At 30.1% G+C, this 23,115-nt stretch overlaps 1 protein-coding gene across 2 annotated transcripts in view; it reads left to right on the top strand.

Annotated features, from left to right (window-relative positions):
* LOC142317537 (putative RNA-binding protein EEED8.10) overlaps positions 1-23,115 on the top strand; it is a 102,183-nt gene that overhangs the window by 27,617 nt on the left and 51,451 nt on the right. For both annotated transcript variants that reach the window (XR_012754757.1, XM_075354100.1), the window contains exons 3-4: positions 3-136; positions 7,370-7,514. Coding sequence is in view for 1 of the 2 variants with exons in the window: in XM_075354100.1 (XP_075210215.1) it covers positions 3-136; positions 7,370-7,514 (279 nt within the window). In the remaining variant the exon portion in view is untranslated. The remainder of the gene's footprint in view (positions 1-2; positions 137-7,369; positions 7,515-23,115) is intronic.

The following is a 23,115-nucleotide window of genomic DNA, read 5'->3' as shown; positions in this document are numbered from 1 at the left end:
AGGTCAAGAACAATGAATTATTCTTTATATTCAAACAGTTTGGAGAAATTGTTCAAGTATTTATATCTAGAAAAAATTCAAATAAAAAAACAACTTTTGGATTTGTCACTTTTCGAAAGACTGAAGATGCAGCATGGTATATAAATAGAATATAATTTTATGTTTGTTATTGTGAAAAAAATTTATCATTTTTTTTTGTATATGCTTTTATTCTGTTCTATTATATAATACTGTTAGTTGCAATGGTAACACCTAAAATTGTCAACTACTTTTTTAGGGATACAGTTGCCTTTTTAAAAAGTAAAAAAAAAAAACAATTATCTTACATATGAGGCTCGGCTGATAAATTTTGCACATATATGCGTAGCATGGGAATGAAATGAAAAGTGAGTAGAAGTACAATACCTTATCTACAGAATACAGTATTTATTTTTCAATATAATCCCCATTTACACTGATACACGTTTCTCAATGTGTGACAAGCTTTTGCATTCCATCACTGAAAAATTCTGGGTGTCTTTCTTAGATCCATGGCCACAGCTTCCTTCACCTCATCATCAGTGGTGTAATGATTACCTTGAGATCCCTCTTGAGATGAGGGAAGAAGTGGAAGTCGCACATAGCCAAATCCGACAAGTATGGAAGATTCAGAATAGGCTCAAACTTCAGCTTGCAGAGAGCCATCAGAGAATTTGCTCAGTACCATCGTGCACAGATTTTACAGTAACCCAGTTGCTGGATATATGGCCTACTCGTTCTTTAGATATGCCTAATTGAATAGCGATGCATTGCTGGGTGATTTTCCAGTCACTTTGAAACAAATCATCCATCTCCTTTCAATGTTTCTCATCAGTCATAGAAACTGGTTGTCCACTGCGAGGTGCGTCCTCTATTGTTGCTTTACCAGCTTCACATTCATGAAATTTCAATGCTTGCCTATTATAGTACTCCTGTCAACAGTTTCACTACTGTAAACAGCTTTTAAACGGAAAAATATTTGTGGGATTCATATTTTCTGCTGTTAAAAATTCTATCACTGTGCGTTGTTTAACCATGTTGAGATGTTGGTTGTACTCAATTCCATTTTAATTGCTTCTGAAAATAAACCAGTAAACGGATTTCAACACATTATTGCAGATTAATTGCAAGTTGGGTGCTGCCACACCCAACTTGATAGTACCTTTTGTCTCCGTGTAGCATGCTAGTGTGCAAAATTTATCAGCCGAGCCTCTTATAAGCATTTCTCACATCAAATTTAAGACAAACTTTTTTTAGCAACTAGATTCTACTTAACAGTAACCTATATCTATTAGCTTATATTCTATTTAATAATAACCTTTCTTAAATTTTTATTGTGTTTCTTCGATATTTTAATAAAACAAATATTTAGTGCGGGTTTTATTTTAGGAAACAATTATATAAATCATTAATACTTATATTTTGTTGTATATAAATTGTTCCCTATTTTATTTAGGAAAAAAGAAAAGTTTACATTATCTTTATATCCTATGCTAAAAACATGTTAAGGGATGTTAGATTGACAAAAATAACCAAATTTTTCTGGATATCACAGACCAAGACAATTTATAATTAATTATTTATTTGTATACACATTATTTCACTTCATTAAATTACATAGTAAAAAGTATTAAATTATGAGTAGGTAAAACAACATCTGAAACACCCTAAAATAAGTTTTGAAGGAAGTAAATAAATAACAATAAAGTGTCAGAGAAGGTATACTTAATCACAAAATGCAAGTTTTTTTTCTATCATTTTCAAAGTCTTGCGAAAAGAATTTTTTAAACAGAACTACCAACTTATTACAGTTACTAAATTTTTGTACATTTATCTGCCTAAATATATGCACTAGTGTTTTAGAAATACTTCCCCTGCCTAGCATGTTTATTTTTGACACGTTAAGATACATTATATTAAATTACTGCCATATTTTAAAATTATTTTTCAGGTGAAATATTGAAAGCACATTCACTCTAAATGGGATAGAATGTCAACTTATTATTTTGAAACATTCAAGTGTATGAATTTTAAATGTTTTTAATAATTTATATTTACCAAAAAAAGAGAATAAGGTTTTGATTTTATTTGTATTTCCAGAAAAAATACTAATAGAATTTTATTTAGAAATGTTATAGATTATTTAGATAGATTATTAATTACTATAATAATAATAGTATTATTTAGATCATATTATTAATTATTATTATTTAAAAATTGTATAAAAAATTATTTTATTGCTTCTAAAGAATTAACAGAAAAGAATTCAAGTGACTAATTTTTCATTGAGAATTTGGTTTCAATAAGAATTTAGTAGTAGTGTGCATATCTTGCTCTGCAGTAGTTATCATTTTTGATGGGTTTTTGTCCATTTAATTTGAATGTGCCACAATTATATTTTATTGGTGTTTATTAATTTGTGATATTGGTGTAATTTCATCTGATAATTTTGTATTTTGTTTTATTAAATCTGTGAATTTCAGTTGAATGTTGTAACCTATTGTTTTCTTGTTTATATTTATTGAAGGTCAGGTCTGGTAATGGAAGAAGTGGAGTTGATAGTGGCGTGGGTGGCAAGGTGATTGTGTTGGTTTTGAACAAGTTTAAATTATTTTCTAATGAATTGTCTTTAATAGATTTAAAATCACTTAAAAATATAATTATTGGTGGTTAAGAAGGATGTTGGGAATTGTGTAAATTGTCTACTTCTATTTTAGAGAGAGAACAAAAGAATTAATAGTAAAGTAGCTTCTTTAAATTCTTAGATTGAAGATATTATGCAGTTGGAATTAAAATATGGTAAAAGAGAAAAATAATTATGATGCAGATTTAAAGTGTCTTATAATAGCTTTAATATTGATGATTGACCTATTATTTTGAAATTCCAATCTAATCGGGAAAAAGAAGAAATTTATAACTAGTAAGAGAGAAGTGTAACATAAATACTTCTTATTTGGTGTTGTCAGCTCCACAAAATATTATTTATATTAGTGAATATATGTCACCAAGCAAATACAATTTATTTAAGTAAGCTAAAAATTTATAAAGAAAATTCTAATATCAAATTTATGTTTTGAAGAGGAATAAAAAGTTGAACGAATCTAAAATAAGTAGTAAGATGAATCATGTCACTTAGGATTGCGTTTTGCTGAAACCTCAATATGATCTCCAAAAGTTATGGCGAGGAAATGTTTTAATAGCTGTTATGTAGTTTTTATAAAGAAAATAAGTATGATGTTCTGTATTATTATTCATGTTTGTTTGGCTTAAAATTAATTTTTGGTAATTAAACCCATCATTTTTCTGTTATATTTATTCTGGAAGAATTGCAGATTTAGATCACAGGTTTCCTTATTTTTTTAATGTGTTTGGTGGCAACTTTAATTATAGAGTATAAGTTGATTTGAACAGAGGAATGCAGAAAGTTTTTGATAGTCTAGTTTATCTACTCCTCAGTCAATGTGAGATTTCTTTCTAACCATGGGAAAAGCATTAAATGAGTTATTCAAGAATTTTTCTATCAACAGAAGTAGTGATGCAGATTATAATTTTACATTTATTGGTAGTTAAGGAAATGGTTTATTATATTTCATTTGGTTTAATGAAAAGAGGGTTGGAATTTGTGAAATAATGGTAGTAATGGCTTTAGTTTAATTTTGAATCATTTTTCTTGTATGCTAGAGGTAAATAATTCTAATAAGTTGTCCCAGTTAATAATGTTTTTGTCAAGGATAGAAAAACAAAATATTTTTTTGGGATAATGCAAAAATTATATTTATTAACTTATAAAAAAACGGTAGACTCCCTGAGAAAACCAAAAGACAGGCATAAAATGACTGAAAAAAGTTGACGAGAACAAAGTAGCAGAATGGGAGAATACTGCAAGAACAAAAAGAATAATTCTGATTTGACTTAGCTTGCATGGTCCCTAGAGGCCTAATCGAAAAAAAGAACTTCAGGATAGTTTAAATTATAATCTCAACTGAAAGAATATTAATGATAGAATGCTTCTTATCATTAGTGTGTATGTAACTTTACTGAAAGATAAAGCATTTGTTGTAATTTTTTGAAGCATTAATATTTATTTGTGCATTTAAAAGTTTTTGAATGTACTTATTTCAGTTGTGATAAAATTAGACTGATGCTATTCTCTTAGTGTAACAATATTGATGTGGTTATTTGGTATTTATCTTACTGTGGGTAGTTACTTAATTACTTTTATGCAAGAGGGGGTTCTTGTATGTTTATTTAGAATAGTACATTTTCATTATAGTTAGGAGGGGATTCGTGTAGTTTATTTGCGGAATTATTCTGGTTTTTTTTGTCATTTTGTACTTTTTTTGTTGTGATTTAGTCACAGTTGTATCATAGCAAATTTTTTTTTAGTTTATCAAACTCAGTTGGATGTGCCTCAGGTATTTTAGAGTTAATAAATAATATATTTCTGAATGAGCATTTATATTTAATGAACTAGTAGAAAATTACCAGTGAATTTATTTTAAAAGAATATTTCTGCAAAGAAAATGTCTTTGTTTCAGAGTTATCAGAGAGTATTTTGATAACTCTTTTGTAAAAGGCAATTTTTTTCTTCAAATAAACCAAATGCAATTCCATGCTGATTTATGGAGAAATTTTATACTTTAATTAGATTTTTTACTTTCCTGTGTTTCATAACTTTAAAACATAAATCCAGACTGTAAAAATCTTTGCATTGCAGTCAAGTCTTTAATAAATTATCTTAACAGATTAGAATAAATAATCAAATAAGCCAATTTGACATTGGGTATATGATTATTTAAATTAAGTGAAATATCAAATGGAAGAAGAACAATTTTCTCCAATCCAAAAAAATACCAAAGAAAAATAATTAAAATGATCACCTGACAAATCAGTTTATATAATAAAATTATTGTGAATAATATAATTTAACATCAGTTTATATGAAATCTGAAATTTTTTTGAAGAAATACTTTATAGTTGAATGTAAAAAGAAGAGTATATGTTATAAATTGAAATTGATAAAATTTGGTTTGAATATTGAATCACGAACATGTAAACAGTTATGAATTTTATTTTAAAACTCTATTTTTTGTGATTGAATAATTGTTGGAATCACTATTTCAGTGATTTCATGTAGAATTAAACATAAAGACAAATTGAACAGAATTGTCCTAAATTATCCAACTAAATATTTCAAAAATATAAAATCATCTTAATATATGAAAACTTAATTTGATAACTTTTTTTAGCTTGTGCAATTATCTGCACTCATTAAAAAAAATCATTTTTAGAAGTATTAGATGCAAGAAAAATACTTTACAGATAGTTTTTAGTGGTTGGGTAGGTGGGAAACCAGATAACAGCATTCAGAGAAGCATATCAGTTGTTGAAACTGCAGCAAAACTTTTCAAAACCATAAAAATGTTAAAAGAGTTCACAATAACATTTTAATTCTGATGAAATGGTACTAAATTTTTAATTATTTCTCAAGGAATCTTTTGTAGCAAAAGATGAAATGTTTGTTCATGAACATAAAATTATCGTATTTTCAGGAAAGTTTCATTTTCCGCCAATGTATATCAGTAAATTCAAAAATCCTTGAGCATTAATAAACTTAGCAGAGAAATTACTTAAGTTTCAATCTAAAAAGAACAGGGAAGTTTATTTATAAAAAAATAGTTGTAATTTTATGAACAGAAGCAGGCATTGATTGTTGAGACATGGATGAATATAATATATATATTGTTTAGACATGGATGAATATAATATATATATATTGTTTAGACATGGATACTGTCTTTGCAAACTCCAGGAAATAACTAAGGAGACATTCAATACTTCAGAGTTGGAAATTTGTACTGTATTTCTAACAATACCTTTCAGTTCAGTCTGGCTGTAAACATTGAAATTTCTCCCATGCCTATACACTATTAAGGTTTAGCTGTTAACAATTATCACCTACATATATGTAGTTAAACAGTGGCATGAAATGTGTATCATTAGAAAGTTAGTTGTGGTACATCAAGCAAAGTGATCAATCATCACCTACTTTCATGCAGTTAAATAGTGGCATGACATAGCTATACGAAAACAGATGGGAAACAAAAATGTTAAAAGAATCTAATTTCTTTGGTTAAAAATAATTAGAATGGTACAATTACCTTTTAAAGGTATTAATGATATTTTGTCATATACTTATGATATATCTTACAAAGTAGTCTCATTATTAGATTAAGAATTTTGATGGTGGAAATGTAAAAATATCTGAAATGGTTTTGTAAATACAGTTTTGCTAAAATTCCATGGATGTCACCTTCCACTTAATTAGATTTTTTTAAAGTTTTTAAATACATGTAGTCTGTTATTGATTGGTTTCAGTTTTTTTGCCTTATCCCTGCAAAAAAGTAGGAAAAACACTAAAATATCTGAACAGCTACACCACACTGCTCTTCAAATATTGGAGACTCCTCCACCATTTGTGTCAGCTGATAAGATGTAGCTGTATCTGATCAGAAAAATTAAACCAAGTGTTCTGGTTTATTACATAAAAACAGAGACAGAAAACTACATTCTAGAATATAATCTTACATCAAAACCGAACTTTCTTAATCAAATTATTCATGATTCCTTCATCTTTAGTCATCAGAACTGGATTCAATGAAATCTGAAAATAATTATTGGAGACATAAAATAAAATTATAAAAATTTTCATTTTTCATAATGAATTGAAATGCAAAACACAGGTTTCCTGTATTGAAACGTGGTCAAAGTATATTTATGGATTGTTGCATAAAAATTGCAGTCAATCTATCACAACAAATGTTTTAAACAGTGATGTTTCCTTGGATTTTTAAATACTAAATGAATTTTGCAAAATTATTATCCGAACAGTGATGAAACCAGACTTGTAAAATTCAAATTTTGTGTGTGTAAAGTTGCATTCAGTTCACAAGAGTAAAAATCATTGCCCAAATGTTGAACTGAAAGGGTTAAAAGGTTTTTAGTGTTTTTTTAATGAGACATCTATCTAAAGCTTCTTATGTGTAAGTAGTACATGTAATGAAACTATTAAAATTTTCATAGATGGTACTATTTTCAGCCAAGTGCCTTATTTAAATGACAGTAATAAGACAGCTCTAAAACACAATAAGAAAGGTTTAAAATTCTAGAAAAATCTTGTGCTCCATAACATCAGTTTTTTCTCAAAAGAAAGGAAAATGAGCCACATATGAAATTTAATAAATTTCTTACAATTTTACAACCATTATTCCTATATCATGCATATACTTTTTTCATGTGTAAAATGTTTTAAAATATTCTTTTATTTATATAAATATATGTTTTTTTCCAGTGCACTGTCACAGAAAAAACCATTGGTAGTCAGACATAAACGATTAACAGTTGTACCAGCTGATAGTTGGCATCAGCCACTTGTCAATCCAGATGGTTCTGTTCAGTTTTATGCTTCATTCTGTTATAATAAAAACAAACATAATGTAAGTATATTTTGAATATTGGAGATTTTTCTCACTTGTTTTACTTTTTTTGATTATTTTGAAAAAAACATCTATTAAAAGTTTAATTGGAGAAAAGCGTCAATTTTTTTTTAAACAGTGGAATTTAAATTTGGAAAAATATTGTGGTAAAGTCTAATTCTTACCCTTTTTATTTTTTGATCTTCTTCCTTAGAAAACTTTAATTTAATGCTTGAACCGAATGACTTTTATTCTGAAATATTTATGATAGGTTTAGCCAAAACTTATCAGTATAAATGTTTCTAAGTTCTCTTAGAATAAAGAAAACATGTATTTACAACATCTATCTATAATTTTGAAGGGCTGGAACATTTCAAAATACAGTCCTGAATGAAGTCAGTGTAAGAAAAGACATTTTACAATTGCTGCACACATTGTTGTCTGGTTTTCCCTCTGAGTTTGGATACAGGAGAAGCAGCTTTCCAGCAAGGCAAATAACATGGTGTGTGTCAGGACTTCCTCATTATTAGTTCTTGGTATTACAAATTATGTCAACAAACAAGTTGCCTCATTATTCTTTCTAAATGACATATAGCTTTTTACTATTAAAATAGAAATCTGCATTTTCTATGGTTGCCTTGGAGAAAAAACCTTTTGCTCCACTCTTTAAATACTCTAAATCAGAGATATACAGGAACTGGTATAGATAGTGATTAGCAAACACATTACTCCCATATACTGGTTATAACCTCAAATAAAACCAGGTTTCTGGATTTCTTCTACTGCCATTTTCCTTTTAATGCTGATCACCATAATGGGGTTATAAAAGATAGAAAATATAGCTACTTTCATGTCCCTCCTAAGCAACCCTCTCTCATCCTGTCTGAAAAAATTAAATGATTTTTCAGCTCATTTGTGACAGATAGTTTTTCTTGAGAAGGTAGGTAAATACCAGTTAGATGAAAATTCAGCCCTATTATTAGTTCATGTATTTGTAAATTTGGTAAGTCTGATCACTGTTTTGCTGAGCCTTCCAAACTAGTTTGAATTTTTGGATGTATATGAGGTATTGATGAATACAAGCCAACCAAATATTTTTTTATTGTTCTGTATAATAGAATAGTTAGTAGATATCTTGTTAACAAACAATCAAAGCATACTAATGAAAAATGAGAATTAACAACTGGCTATTATTTGATAGCATTATTAACTATTATGCAGTCTAGCTGTGTTTGAAATTCTCAGCTTCAGCTTGCTTGATGAGTTTTTAAGGTAAACAATATTTGTCATGTTGAGATCAGTACATAAATGGTAAAGGTTAATGAGCTTTAATCAACAAATATATTTAGAGACTGAAAGATGAATGTGATGGATGTGGACATCCTGACCCTACAGGGGAAGACACCTTCCATGTTGACTGTGTTGGTCGCCACACCACCCCCTCTGTACCTAGCCCTTATGGGCTTTACCAGAGATCATCTTCAGTACCTCGGCAATGACATCTTTCACTCAAGCCTCAGCCAGGATGCCGTCTGTGCAAATGTAACAAGCAACATTCCCATCGTGTCATGTTAATAACTAACATAAACTCAAAAAAAAAACACATCTAGCCAAATCTCAAACAAGACTGAATGACTCTCTAAGAATGAAGAAACTGAATCCTACCTATTTGAATGGTAAAAATGAGTTAAACACACAAGAAATTGGAAAACGCAATCTAAAAACTCTAATCAAACATAACAATATAAACAAATAATGTAACATAACAGTAACATAAAACATAACAAACAAAAAACAAACAAATCTATAATTAAACAGAAACAAAAACAGCAACAGTTTAACAAACCACAAAACAAAATAACAATAAAACCAAACAAAACACAAAGAAGGAAAGTCCAAGCGGAACATTACACCCCTTCAGTGATCCTTTCTTTCACCAAATTGTAATAAAACTTTCTACCTGGCCCAGCTTTTCCAATTAACATGAACATCAAGCGCCGACCCAATAATATCAAGCCAACAAATGGTCCCCATTCATATTAAGTCATACCCAGCACATTCATATATTACATGATAAGTATCATCCAACAACCCACATTGCGGACACATAACAGAGTCCGCCAGGCTGAATTTCTGAAGTCTGTCCCAAAAAGCACCATGCCCAGAAAGAAATTGCATCACATACTTGTTAGGGTGTACCCAAGAGGTATCCCGCAAATCAACAACATTAGGGAAAAGATATAACACCCACACTCTGTCTCATCCTATCTATCCTGCCACAGGGCAACACCATGCTGTCCATCTCCTTTATTTTCTCTGAAGTCCAATTCACCTGACTTAACAAGTTAAGTCAAGACAAAATAACCATTCAGTTAAGTCTGAATGGATGTGGACAATCTATAGTGTATGTATAAGAAAGAATAATATATTATTGAAGTGGCTAATGTTATGGAATATTTAACATATTCAGCCCATAGTAACCACAGAGATAAACTGCACCTGTAGCCTGGCCTATTTTTTTTTTTACTTGTCACATGCATATTGGAGGAATATGTATAATCATTGCATGCAATTTATAACTAATTTAAATTCACTCTTAACAGTAATAGTTTGTAAGTGATTTTATTTATTTTTTTCTGTATAAAAATCTTTTTTTATTGGTGTAAATTGATTTTTATTAATGTGTACTTCAGTATTTTAGAATAGAATCGGAAATAAACGCATGTTTTTAACTCCTTTATAAAAAGAAGTAATAAAACTAGTGTATTAAGTATGTTTCTCATATAAAGAGGCACTTTTACTATTAAGTATTCTAAGTAGCAGGGCTTATTGATGTGTGGTTTTTGTCATATCAAGTTATCTTGATTGCAAGACAGAATGTGTTAATAGAAATAATCACACAATTAGCAAAAAGGTGATATCAGAAACAAACAATAAAAGTGAAATGAAGTGAAAAATATCACTTTATTCAATACAGAATGATGAATAGTCTGGCTGTCCGTATCAAGAATATACATGTAAATTAATAGATAACAAAATTTAAATACATATTTGTATTGTATGTGATGCATAGAACTGAATTTTTTATACATTGTAGTATTCTTCGTAGACAACATTCATAATAATACACAATTTAAGAAATAGAGAAACATTCTTCTTTCTTGCATGCACACACATACATATATTTTCACTGATACACAATATATATAATATTGTAATATAATGACAAATTACACGTAGCTTTTAAATATTTTCCTTTTTATACAAGGGTTATTTTGTTTCAAGGTCCGATTGGTCACGAAATTAAAACCACAGTGAAAATAAAAAATTTTTTATTTGTAACAAGTAATTACATAGTTACGCTATTTCCCTACATAGTCCCCTTTCTGATTTAGACATTTGTTGTAGCGTGGTACCAACTTTCCAATACCCTCGTCATAGAACGGAGCCGCCTGTGTTTGCAGCCATGTTTCTACGCTGGTCTGCAGCTCCATGTCTGTGCCAAAATGTTGTCCTCCTAGCCAGTATTTCATGTGAGCAAAGAGGTGAAAATCGGATGGAGCCAAGTCCGGGCTGTATGGTGGCCGATCAAACATTTCCCAATGAAAACGCTGCAGGAGCTTCTTTGTTACAGCTGCAGTGTGCGGCCGAGCATTGTCATGGAGAAAGACAATGCCTGATGACAACATTCCTCTTTGCTTATTCTGAATTGCCCTTTGTAGACGTTGAAGAGTCACGCAGTATGAGGCTGCAGTGATGGTCATGCCACCTTCCATGAATTCCACCAAGAGAACTCCATTTTGGTCCCAGAACATAGTAGCCATACACTTTCTGTTGGAGAAGATTCACTTGAACTTCTTTGGTTTACTGGGGGAATGAGAATGCATCCGCTGTTTGGATTGTTCTTTTGTTTCTTCAGTTTCAAAATGGACCCATGTCTTGTCCACTGTGACAATTTTATCCAAAAAATCTTCTCCTTCATTGTGGTAGCGCTGGAGAAGCGTTAGAGAGGCGTCCATTCTCATTGTTTTGTGATGGTCGGATAGCATCTTGGGAACCCATCTCGCACACAGTTTGCAGTACTGAAGTCTCTCACTCAATGGTGTAGAGAGCTGACCTTGAAATTTCTGGAAACGAATCGCTCAATACAGAAATTGTGAACCGACGATTTTCTCGAATTGCCTCATTCATACGCTCAACAAGATCATCAGTTGACACTCGCTTCCTTCCCTTACTGCCTGCATCATGAACATCTGTACGTCCTGCTTTAAAGTTCCTGCACCATTGTCGCACTTTGCTGTCACTCATTGAAGTTTCAATGTACACATTACTTATTCGTCTATGAATTTCTGCTGCATTACACCCCTCAGCCTGACGAAATCAAATTACTGCACGCACTTCACACTTGGTGGGAGATGCTATTGTTGTAGACATGTTTACGTGCTAGCTGCGTGTTCAGAACTAAACGAAGTGATGTGGCATGATTGAAAGCCATACTAAAGACGCTGTGCAACACATATGCGCAAAGGTTCATCTGATTTTTGCGCGGGTTTTTATTTTGCGACCGATCAGACCTTGAAAAAAAATAACCCTCGTATATACAACACTTAACAGCTACAAACTAACAAACATAAAGTACAGAAAAATTGAGAAATTACTAATACTATTGAGAAAGTAGTGTCACACCATCTGGTAACCATTTATAGATGTTTCCATTAACTGAAGGTAAGTGGTTTACGTCAGCTCCACTAGATGTTGCATTTTACAACATTGAACAGAAATAAAATTATGAAAATTGCGTAATATTTTGCAACTCCTGTGAAGAAGTCGTGGTGCCTCTGGACAATGTGTTATATACTTAGGAAACATGAAGCATTATATTTGACAAAAAATGATTCTAAATTTTATTTTGATGTACTACTGTTAATCCTGGAAAGCATGAATGTGGATAAAAAATTTTTAAATTTGCACTTACAGAAACCACTACTTAGCAATATGTGTATGCATTGATTTCGAATACAAGAAAAGTCTATGAATTTTATATAAATAAATGAAGAAATTGTACGTATTTATTTATTTTTTTAAAAGAAAGTTGCCAGTTAATTTGTTTGAAGAATTGCTGAACTCTATTGCTAGCTTCTTTAGTGCATTGAAATTCCAGTTGCAACACCCTCAGAACAGTTTTACCTATAGCACATTATTTTTTGTTGGGTTTGTGCAATGTTTTTTAAATTTTATATTTTGATGAAGAACCCTCCAGTTGAAAAAGTGTGTTTTTTCAAATAAATAATACATTCAAGTATGACAGTAGCATAGAAAAAAGTCGTTATTTATTGATTTTATCATTAAGTCGCTTGGAGAATTAAATTTTTAAAATAATATATAAATATTTTTTTTATTTTACAAAAATGGTGAATAAACCTCTAAAAAATGTTGTTTTCTTAATGTTAAATTAAGTAAAAATGTTTAAAAAAAATTATTACAATTTCTTATTTGATAAAAGCATATTAAAAATGTCAGCTTTGCTTTTAGTAACTAAATACGAGGTGTGATCAAAAAATACGGTGAATAATTTTTTATTAAAAAAAGTAATAAGGTTACATAGAATTCGATTTATTTTCCTTCAAAGTACTGTCCTTGACTAGCAATGCATTTATCCCAATGTTGACTCCATGACTGGAGGCATTTCTGGAAGGCGTCTTTCGGAAGGGCTTTCAGCTGCTCGGTCGTGGCCCTCTCAATGTCAGCAACGGTGTCAAAACGTTTTCTTTTAAGCACAGTTTTAATTTTTGGGAAGAGCCAAAAGTCGCATGGTGTTAAATCCGGTGAGTATGGCGGATGTGGACAGACAGGAACACTTTTTTCGGCCAAAAACTCGCGAATGAGAAGCGAAGTGTGGCACGGCGCATTGTCGTGGTGAAGAAGGAAGCCATTGGTCCATTTTTCTGGTCGCTTTCTTCGTACGTCATTTCGCTTTGAACAGTACAAGATGTTAAGGTCTTCCGATAGCTCTCAAATAGTCATTCGCCTGTTTGAACGAACCATTATTTCCACTTTTTGGACATTTTCAATTGTTTTTTAGGTTACTGGACGTCCCGTACGCTGCTCGTCTTCAACAGACTCGTTTCCGTTTTTAAATCGGTCATATCACTTGTACACAGTCTTCAAAGTTACCACATTATCGCCGTACACCGATTCTAACATTTTGTGAGCTTTTCTGGCACTCTTTTGCAACATAAAACAAAACTTAATGTTAATGCGTTGTTCAAAATCCATGTTGCGCGACAGACATGATAAACACAACCTCACTCTAGCGGCTCTGGCAGCTGACTGGCAAACTCGAACGTGTTACAACTTGTCCCTGCCTGTCTCAGTTGATCACGCTATTGAACAGATTACAGCATATGGATATAGCGTCGGCAGTTGCCGCTATAAAAATTCATTCACCGTATTTTTTGATCACACCTCATAACATCTCGTAGAATCATCCTACTCATATTTACTAGTGTCATCAGTTTGTCTAGTCAAACATTGCATATTAGTAATACACTTCCTTGATTCGTTTTGTAAATTAGATTTGTAAAATTTCTCATTTAAATGTGAGAAATCTGTTTTAGTAATATGTAAATATTTCCAGGCTTCTATACACTGTAGATAGGAAGGTCACATTATTCATTGTAGTATAAAGTTCATTTAATTTTTTTTTTAAGCAGAACTTCTACACATTCCTACAATCGCCTGTCACATTTGTGGGTTGAAGTGTGACATACAACCTAAGTTAATTTTATGGATATATCACTACAGAAGAAGTAAATGCAATAGAACAATGTTGAGCCTTTGACTATTACACTTTTCATAATAGTTTTTAATCTTCTTTTAAAATTTCTGACTGTTCAAATTATCAACCATATATTTTTTCCAAAAAAGTATTTTTTAATACAAAGTAAAACTTGTTATTAGAATGCAGCACTAGTATCTAGTGCACATACATGTTTATTGTTGCATCAGTTGTCTAGCCATTGTATGTACTAGTGTAGCAGGTGCTTATTGAATTTTTATTTTGTGCATATGAGAGAATGCATTGAATAGCATTTTGGTATAAAGTTCTATCAAATGGTCGGTGATACCAAATCAAAACAATTTTTAAAACTAAGCAGGCTTTTGGAATTGAATTGTGGAAATTACACAAAGAGTGTTAAAACTGTTTTCAAAATGGTCAAACTTGATTTGAGAGTGACCAGATTACTGTTGCTAACAGTAACTGAGATTCAAATACCATTTATAACTTGTATGCAATTTATAATATAAAATCATCATTTGACTATCCAAAAGATTGTAAATTACATTGCAATTAGTGATTGTTCTATACACACAATTCTAATTTCTCTTGAATAAAGCTTTTACAAAAAGAAAGTTTATTTTGATGATGCACAGGACATGCTGAAGTGTACCAACAGTGATTCTAACTTCCTTAAAATTTGTTAACTGATTTTTTGGTTATACAAATAAGACTAAAAATTCAGTGATAAGAAGTCTTGCCAATAATGGTGATAGTAAGAAGTCACAATCATGTTCAATGTCAAAAAAAAACCATGACAAGCTGAAATGAAAGGGATATTAGCTGTATTTTTTGACATTGTGGAATTCACCTTTATAAATATACACCAGAAGGCCAAATATGCTATGTGGAGTTCTGCACTGGCTTTGTGATACAGTTTGGTACAAAAGATCACTTCTGTGGGAATCATGCAAATTTCGGTTACATCCTAGCAACACAGCTGATTCATCATATCAGTACAAAATTTGTTGGTTAAGCACAGAATCCTAGAGTTTCCTGGTTCCTTATGATTTCTGGTTGCCACTGAAAGGTCCTAATTTGACAGGTGAGAGGACATAACGACAGATGTGACTGACATCAGAACTTGCTAGCCATTCCAAAATGGTGAAAAAAATGTTAACAGCAACAGAATGACCATTGGGTTTGGTATATGGAGTCACAAGAGAAGTTTGTCAAAAGGAATTAGTGTTGAAAAACTTTCAAGGTAAAATTTTCCTTTCATGGCCTCAGGTTGGATACTTTTTGAGCAAACCTCATATGTATGTTGCTACTGTTTGGGCTAATTTTCATTTATAACTTTATAATAATAGACAAAGCAATGTTTACTAATTTTATATATATATATATATATATATATATATATAGCTTGATCCGTCAAGTACAGAATAAAATTAAATTATGTAGGATGACGCTTACCTTATATCATATATATTCTCACATCTTCAGGTGATCTAATCTTTTAATTGTTCATGTAAAATTACATATTATAAATACACAACATTAACAAAATAAAATCTTGTTATGTACAGTAAAACAGAATTTGTTTGGATATAAACTGTAAAATCAATTCAAATCAAAATGGAATTAAAATTTAAAATTTTTTTCCTTTTAAATTTAAGATTTAAAATCCAGTTAATAGTTAAAGATTCCATATATAAAAAATATGTAGTCAAATAATAAAAATATTAATTAAAAGTTAGTGATAAATATGTTAAAAAAGAATGAATATGTGTGTGGTTTGTTACTGTCATTATATAATTATGTAATATATATATATATATATATATTCTTATTTTTTGAAAGTTCAACTAATTCTGTTATCATATTGACCACTATGTTACTATAATTTAATTTTAAATGAAATATAAACCACCAAAACACAGTAAATAGACAAGTTAAAATTACCATATTAATTCCAAGAATCAGTTTTCACAGGATCCTGTATTCTCAGTTATTAGATCTACATAACGTAATGTATGCTTATACATAAGCATACATGACTATGAAGCATCACTTTATAGTTATATGAATTCATGAAGGCTTGCAAAAAGATCTCAAAGAAGTAACCATATTAGTGATTTTGCTTGACTATTTATTGTATATTGCTGCAAAATAAATTTATTCATTTGCACCATATATTGCTTATAAGAACAAATTTTCCCATAAATGATCTTCAGATCAGTACTTGCAACAGATCCTTCAATATCCCTGTGTAATGGATTTTAAATATCCGTTAACTGCATCCTGATTGTGCATAAATTATAACATTTTCATAACTGGTTATAAAAAAGTAGGAGCCCCTCTATGAATCAAGGGATTCATTTTTTCCCGAACTTCAATCTTCTGTACTTCCTATCATGTTGAAGTGTGATCTGTTACACGTTTAGATCATTATCATATAAATATATAGATGATATTTGAACAGAAATGTTGTTAAAGAAAAAAATAAATTACCTAAGATTGAGTTACGGCATGGCAGATGTGCCTTTCTGGTGTAGAGGATATTTTTTATTATTTTAACTGTGAACTTTCTCTCAGCCAAATAAGACATCAACCATCTTAAAATTGACCTGACAATTCCAAAAAAATCCAATAACTTCTTAACTGACAAACTGTGTCGAATAGGGTCAGATGCTTTTTAAAATTGAGGTTTACATTCCACAACCTTCCTTTTTTACCATGTGCAAAACTAAAGAAGGCTTGTTTCTTAACCCTAGAACTGTCATTTTACCTTAACTCTTTGAAGACCACGTGATGATCTTTCATCAGGTTCAGTTTTATAGTAAAAAGACCAACTGGCGAGTTTTCATCAATTTCATTTTATGCGTGAAAGACGATTTGGTGAATTTGTCAGTATCAAAATGACATTTGTACTGATCATCATATGTTTGGTTGTCATGGCAGACGTGACAGTCCGCTTGATGGAGGTTGCATTTGTTATTGTAAAAAGCTGCACATGACATCACAATTAATAATCAGATGGTAAACAAAAATAATTATTATTTCGATCTTAACGAATGTTTACATTTTTATTTTACATAATACGTAAATGTCATTTGTTTGTTATTGTTTTGAGTTGGCCGTGAAATTATAGTTTGTTCTAAATGAAAAGGAATGCTCTATTTTATTTATTTAGTTTTTTTGCAATACTGTATTTATTGGTCTGTTGCATATTACATAGATGAGCCAAGAGCATTGTGCATTTATCATTGTTTTTAGCTGTTTGTGAGGTTTGGATTGTAATATATTTATTTCATCTTATTGTTTTATTTTCTTTTTTTTGGCAATATTTATTAGTGTTGCTATAACATGCAAAATGAGTAGTGTATTTTGAAAGCGAGTGAAAATAATTGGGAGCTTAGAAATGAACAATCTGATACTGATTTGTATACTGACAGTTCTAAAAAACGTAATTTTACATATCTGACTAAAATTTATCTAACCTTGTCAAAAATCATGAAATATTCAGGTTTAATATAAAACAGGGCAACAATTCTAAAAATCTTGATTCCCATTGTAAAATTGTTTGTTGATTTTGAGTTAAGTTACTTCAAACTCATTTATTTATTTTTTTGGGTTCTTTAATTTTTAGAAATATTTTTTAATAAGTATGCCCACAAAAACATGTGTAGTTGATTAGTTGATAATGCATTGGTTTTCCTACAATTTAAACAAGAATTGCTAAAAAATATTAGTAATAAAAAATTTTATAATTTTTTTAGCACAAGTTACAAGTAGTCACTATAAGACACTGTACAGTTGTTTAACCATCACCAAAAAGGTTTGGCCCTCAAAGGGTTGAATGACAGATGAATTTTAAGTTACTTGCAGAGACTTATTGTAAAATTCAAAAAGAACAATTTTTAATCGTCTAAACCTTATATTATTACAGATCATTTTATTCAGAGAATTTTATAGAATGTTTATAATGTTGAAAATAATCTTATTTGATTTTTTTGATAACTGTTTTTTTCTAAATTTTCAAAATGAGTAAAATTAAATTTTCTTTTTTCAGATTTGACTTAATTGTGTAATTAACCACTTCTGTTTCCAACTAATTCCGATATATATAAAATAATTGTCATTTTATTCTGATTAAAATGATATGTAACACTTCACTTATTAACTATTTACCAAGAAATATTAACACTGAAAAAATTGGTAATATTTTTACTCTGAATCACTTGAGTTGCTTTCCTCTTCCTTCCAGGCTTAATAGGTCATCAAATAGTGCTGAAGTTGGTGAAAACAGGCAGGATGAACTCCACAATTACACCCAGGATACCAGTAATGACTGCAACCCTGTTTTTTGGTTGGTCCACAAACAGCACACAGTCTTTCTTTGTAGGAAGATGATTCCATCGTCATCCCCAGACTGCCCCATTAGGCCTAGGTATTTCTTTAGCAACCAGTGAATTAACTATATTTATTATAAAACTAAATCTATTGATTGGGTTCACAGATTTTTGTTTTACAAAGTATATGCATTGAATAGGAAATATACTATAGTATATTTCATAGTATCAACAAAATTAGAAAATATTTTTTTCCAATAAAAAATATTTGGTTGGCCAAGAGGATGTTATGATACAGATTTATCTCCATCCATGTTTAAATTGTACTTATGAATAAGTAATGGCTTTTTACCTTCTATACCGCTTCTATTGAAAATAACTTTACCCTTGGCATGACAGCCAGTAGTTATAAGATAAACAAGTTTCATTGGTACTTTTTTTCTAAAACCAACTAAAAGAACCTCATCCTTTCTAAAATAAATGGTTTCTCTCTCATCCAGTTTAACATGTATAATTGTTTTAGATAAATCTTTTGAATTTTTGTTGACAGTGCCTGTCAAGTAAGTGTGTTGGAAAATAATTTTTTGGCTAATGGTAACTTTGTGTAAAAGTTGTCTGTAAAGATGTAAAAGTCTACTTTTTTTATAATAATTCAAAAACTTTTTGTATAAATAGATCAGGGTTACTTGACAAAAGACGTTTGCCACTGTTAAGTACCACATGAACAACATAATTAGTAGCACTAATTCAACATTTTTTTATTCCGAATCTTGCGTGATGCTTATTTGCCATGTATGTAATGTGCACACATCGGTTCTTCATCCCAATTATACTCTAATCTATATATACAAGGTCTGTAAGTAAAGTAATAAGTCTGCTTCAGAAAAACATTTTATTTACAAAACAACATTGCTCATAATTAATTAGTATCACTCATTTTTGTAATTCACAACAAAAACTCGTTTTATGAAAAGTTTGTTTACATCTCACATGGCAACAGTAGACTAAAAATATTAATACCTAATATAAATCAGTTATATAACCAAATGTTTACTAGTACTTTTACAGTGTTACCAGTTGGCTGCTAAAAAAAGTTAGTTTCATTTCTTTATTTACAGACCTCGTATGTTTTCAAATGGTACAAAATATTTTTTCAAACATTCATACTGTCAACAAAAAATCTAATTTTTGTCCGTAGGTCATAAACTGGTGTTCCCTTAGTTAGACGGTCTTGTGATAAGTGAATCATTGAAAATATTACTTCAAAATGCCTAAGGAACATGGTGTTTGAATAAAATGGAATTCTCTGTGCATCTGATATGTCCCAGTAAATGAGTAATATGTTTTTCATCTTGTTAGCCCCATCTTTAAATTTCCCCAGCAATAAATTTCTTCATTATTTTTGTAGTAAATCAACCAACTAAACAACCGAGAAAAGTTGTTCATATTTCCAGAATCTTTTTATTTTTATTTTTTTTTACATATGCCTTTAACTGATAAGTTTCAAATTATATTAATAAAAAATAAATCAAAATATTCAATTGGTTGTGAATTTGCAGGGGGACAGTTTCTAAAACCATAATTTCTTACCTGAAAATTGGTACTTACATCAATTTCATTCTCTGCTGGATAAAATGTTTGAACTGCAGGTTGAATATCATGTTGAGACACAGATTCTTCTTTGTTGTTTAAATTAGGTTTGTAATTACAATCACTGGCTGACTAAAAATCAAAAGAAAAGTCTGAAGGTATATCTTGAGCAGAAATATTGTTACCACTTAATTTAAAAATCAGGAACATTATATTTTTCGCCAAAAAGTATTTCTCGTATTCCACTCGAATTACAAGAAAATTTTGATTCATTGTAATAATGGAATATTTAAAAATTAGAAATAAATAAAACGAGTAAATAAGTCGTAGTAAGAACTAAGTAAACCACATGTGAGACCAGTAATATACTTAACCAAACAACAAGATACAACAGCAATTTTATGAACTTATAATCGTGTTTAGAAATGAAATTCGTCTACTATCAAATGGTAATGATAACAATAGTCTATTACCTGTTGGTACCATAGCTAAATGACCTGTTCAGATAATATTTAATGTTACTTAAATCAATAATTGTTAACATAATAAGTATGCATAAATCGCAATTGCAATGATGCCATTTACCAAACAACATATGTCATCGCGCTTACCACTTTTGCCAGTTACAGGGACAAATTTGTGTGAGATTTGGCATTTATCACAGACTTCAGAGATGATTCCAAGTACTGATATTGGCCTTCAGTTGCAGAATATTATGTCCGATACCTTTTTTTGTTCAGGAAAGACCACTTCTACCTTCCAAATATAAGACAAAAGGAAAATCTCGACACCCAAGGCTCAAATTACAAAAGGTAATTTAAAACTTGCATAAACATACATCACAGTCTCTTAAAAGTGGTGAAATTCCATCAAAGCAGATTACCAAACCACAATCAAATTTTTTTCCTGCTTTCAGGAATACTAATCAAGTTATCACTTTCAACAATTCTCTTTTCAGACCACCAATATCAGGTTGATAAACAGTATTAAAATACCTTGTAAAAAGTTTGCACAACTGCTCAGCAGCAGTTAATGAACTTTAATTTCAGTTTAATTTTTTGGTTTCATTCTCAAGACTTTCGCTTAAGATATATCAAATTTGAAAAAAGTCTCAATATCACCTGGATTTATTTTTTGCAAGTATATGTTAAGATTTATTTATAAAAGTTTGAAATAAAACATATATAATATTGTTAATAAAAAATGTTAGTTTCTTTTTTGTTAGTCTTTTATGTGTCATTTTAATTTCAGTGTAGTTATTACATTCAACATCAGTAGCAGAAATTTCTGTTTTTTTGTCTACAATTTTTACTCTTTACATATCCTTCATAAAATTAACTAAACCTGGTTGTCTGAATTTGTAATATATTAGTCTAGTTCATCTCTATAAGACTCTACCATTAATTTTCTCCTTGCCTATTCATCGTCAAATGTCGTTTATTTTATTCACTTTTCTATTATATTTATTTTAAAATTAAAATTCTCTCATGGCAATGTATTCCGGCTGTCTGAAAAAGAATTCCATAGTTTTAAATTAAACTTTATTACGTTTAGAATTAAAAATGTATCTCTTTTACTACATGAAAGTATAAAATCTAAAATCTTTTTACAAAGTATACTGTGACTGAAATGGTATCCTCATGGAAATTAATAGCCTGAAAATTTTATTATATATGATACCACACCAGACATTCACTTTCTGCCAGTTGTGGACAAATTTCACCAATTTGTGTGGTTTTTCTGAACCCCATACTCAACAATTGTGATTCACATCTCTATGCATGCAAAATGTTTTTAGGTTTAATTTCATGGAGTAGCTGCAGTTTAAAAATTTTAATCACTTGCAAACATCATGGATAGTGCTTTTAGGAATGTTTAGTTTATAACTAATATTATGAATTAAATGTTTTAGACTTTGTGTTAAGACAGTCGAATTCTTTCTGTGCTTTTGGCTGTTTTTGGCCTACCTGGTGAGTTCCTTTCAAAATGCTTCTGGTTTCCAGAAACTGTTCACACCACTTATGTATGCGTTTGTCACTCAGAGAATTTCTACAATAGATTCGCATATAATTTCTTTGTATGATAGTCATTGATTTTATTTTTGTGAACCAGTACATGCTCTTTCTCTTGTGTTAGTACCATGGTTCTGAAGCCCACATGTATAATAGCTTGACTTGTGCAACAGTCTAATGTAGCGGTTATCTAACAAGAGACTGTTTAAAATAAATCTTGTTACTTCAAGATTATGAATAATACACTATTGACTGATAAAAAATAAGAACAATATTCATTGTTGAAACTCTGGAGTTCTTTTTTTTTAACATGCCATTCAAATTTTTCTAATTCAGTTTTTGGTTCTGCCAAAATATCTATATTATCAGCTAATCCTAAAATTTTTATCTTTTCTCTTTGAATAGTTGTTCTGTCCTCAGTTTTTAACTTCTATGTACGTGTTGTAAGGTAATGGTTAAAGACTCCATCCTTGTATTGTTTCTTTTTGAATCATTAACCTTGGCTTTTTTGTGCATGTTTTATTTTTAGAGTACTCTTCATCCTTTACTGCTACGTGATACTTTTACAAATTATAATTTTTTTCTGTTTATTTCAGTCTAATTTTTAAAAAAAATATTGAAAATATTCCATTCAAAATGACTAAACTTCTTCTGATCTACTTATGTTATACAGATAACTATCCTTCTTAAGCCTATCAGATTACTTGTAAAAGGATTTCGTAAGTCCCTTTATTCATGTTTTTAATTGAATTTTACATCTAGTATACTTACACATATCCTTCACAACTGTAAACAGCTAGTGAATTTCTGACTAATAGTTCACTAGATCTCACGCTTATTCGTTCTTACTTTTTTTGGTGTGGTAACAGTTGAACTTTTTTTAAATC

The sequence above is a fragment of the Lycorma delicatula genome, chromosome 1, assembly GCF_047948215.1.
Source record: "Lycorma delicatula isolate Av1 chromosome 1, ASM4794821v1, whole genome shotgun sequence".
Taxonomy (NCBI): domain Eukaryota; kingdom Metazoa; phylum Arthropoda; class Insecta; order Hemiptera; family Fulgoridae; genus Lycorma; species Lycorma delicatula.
Note: the sequence above shows the minus strand (reverse complement) of the source record. Positions and strands in the feature narration are given on the sequence as shown.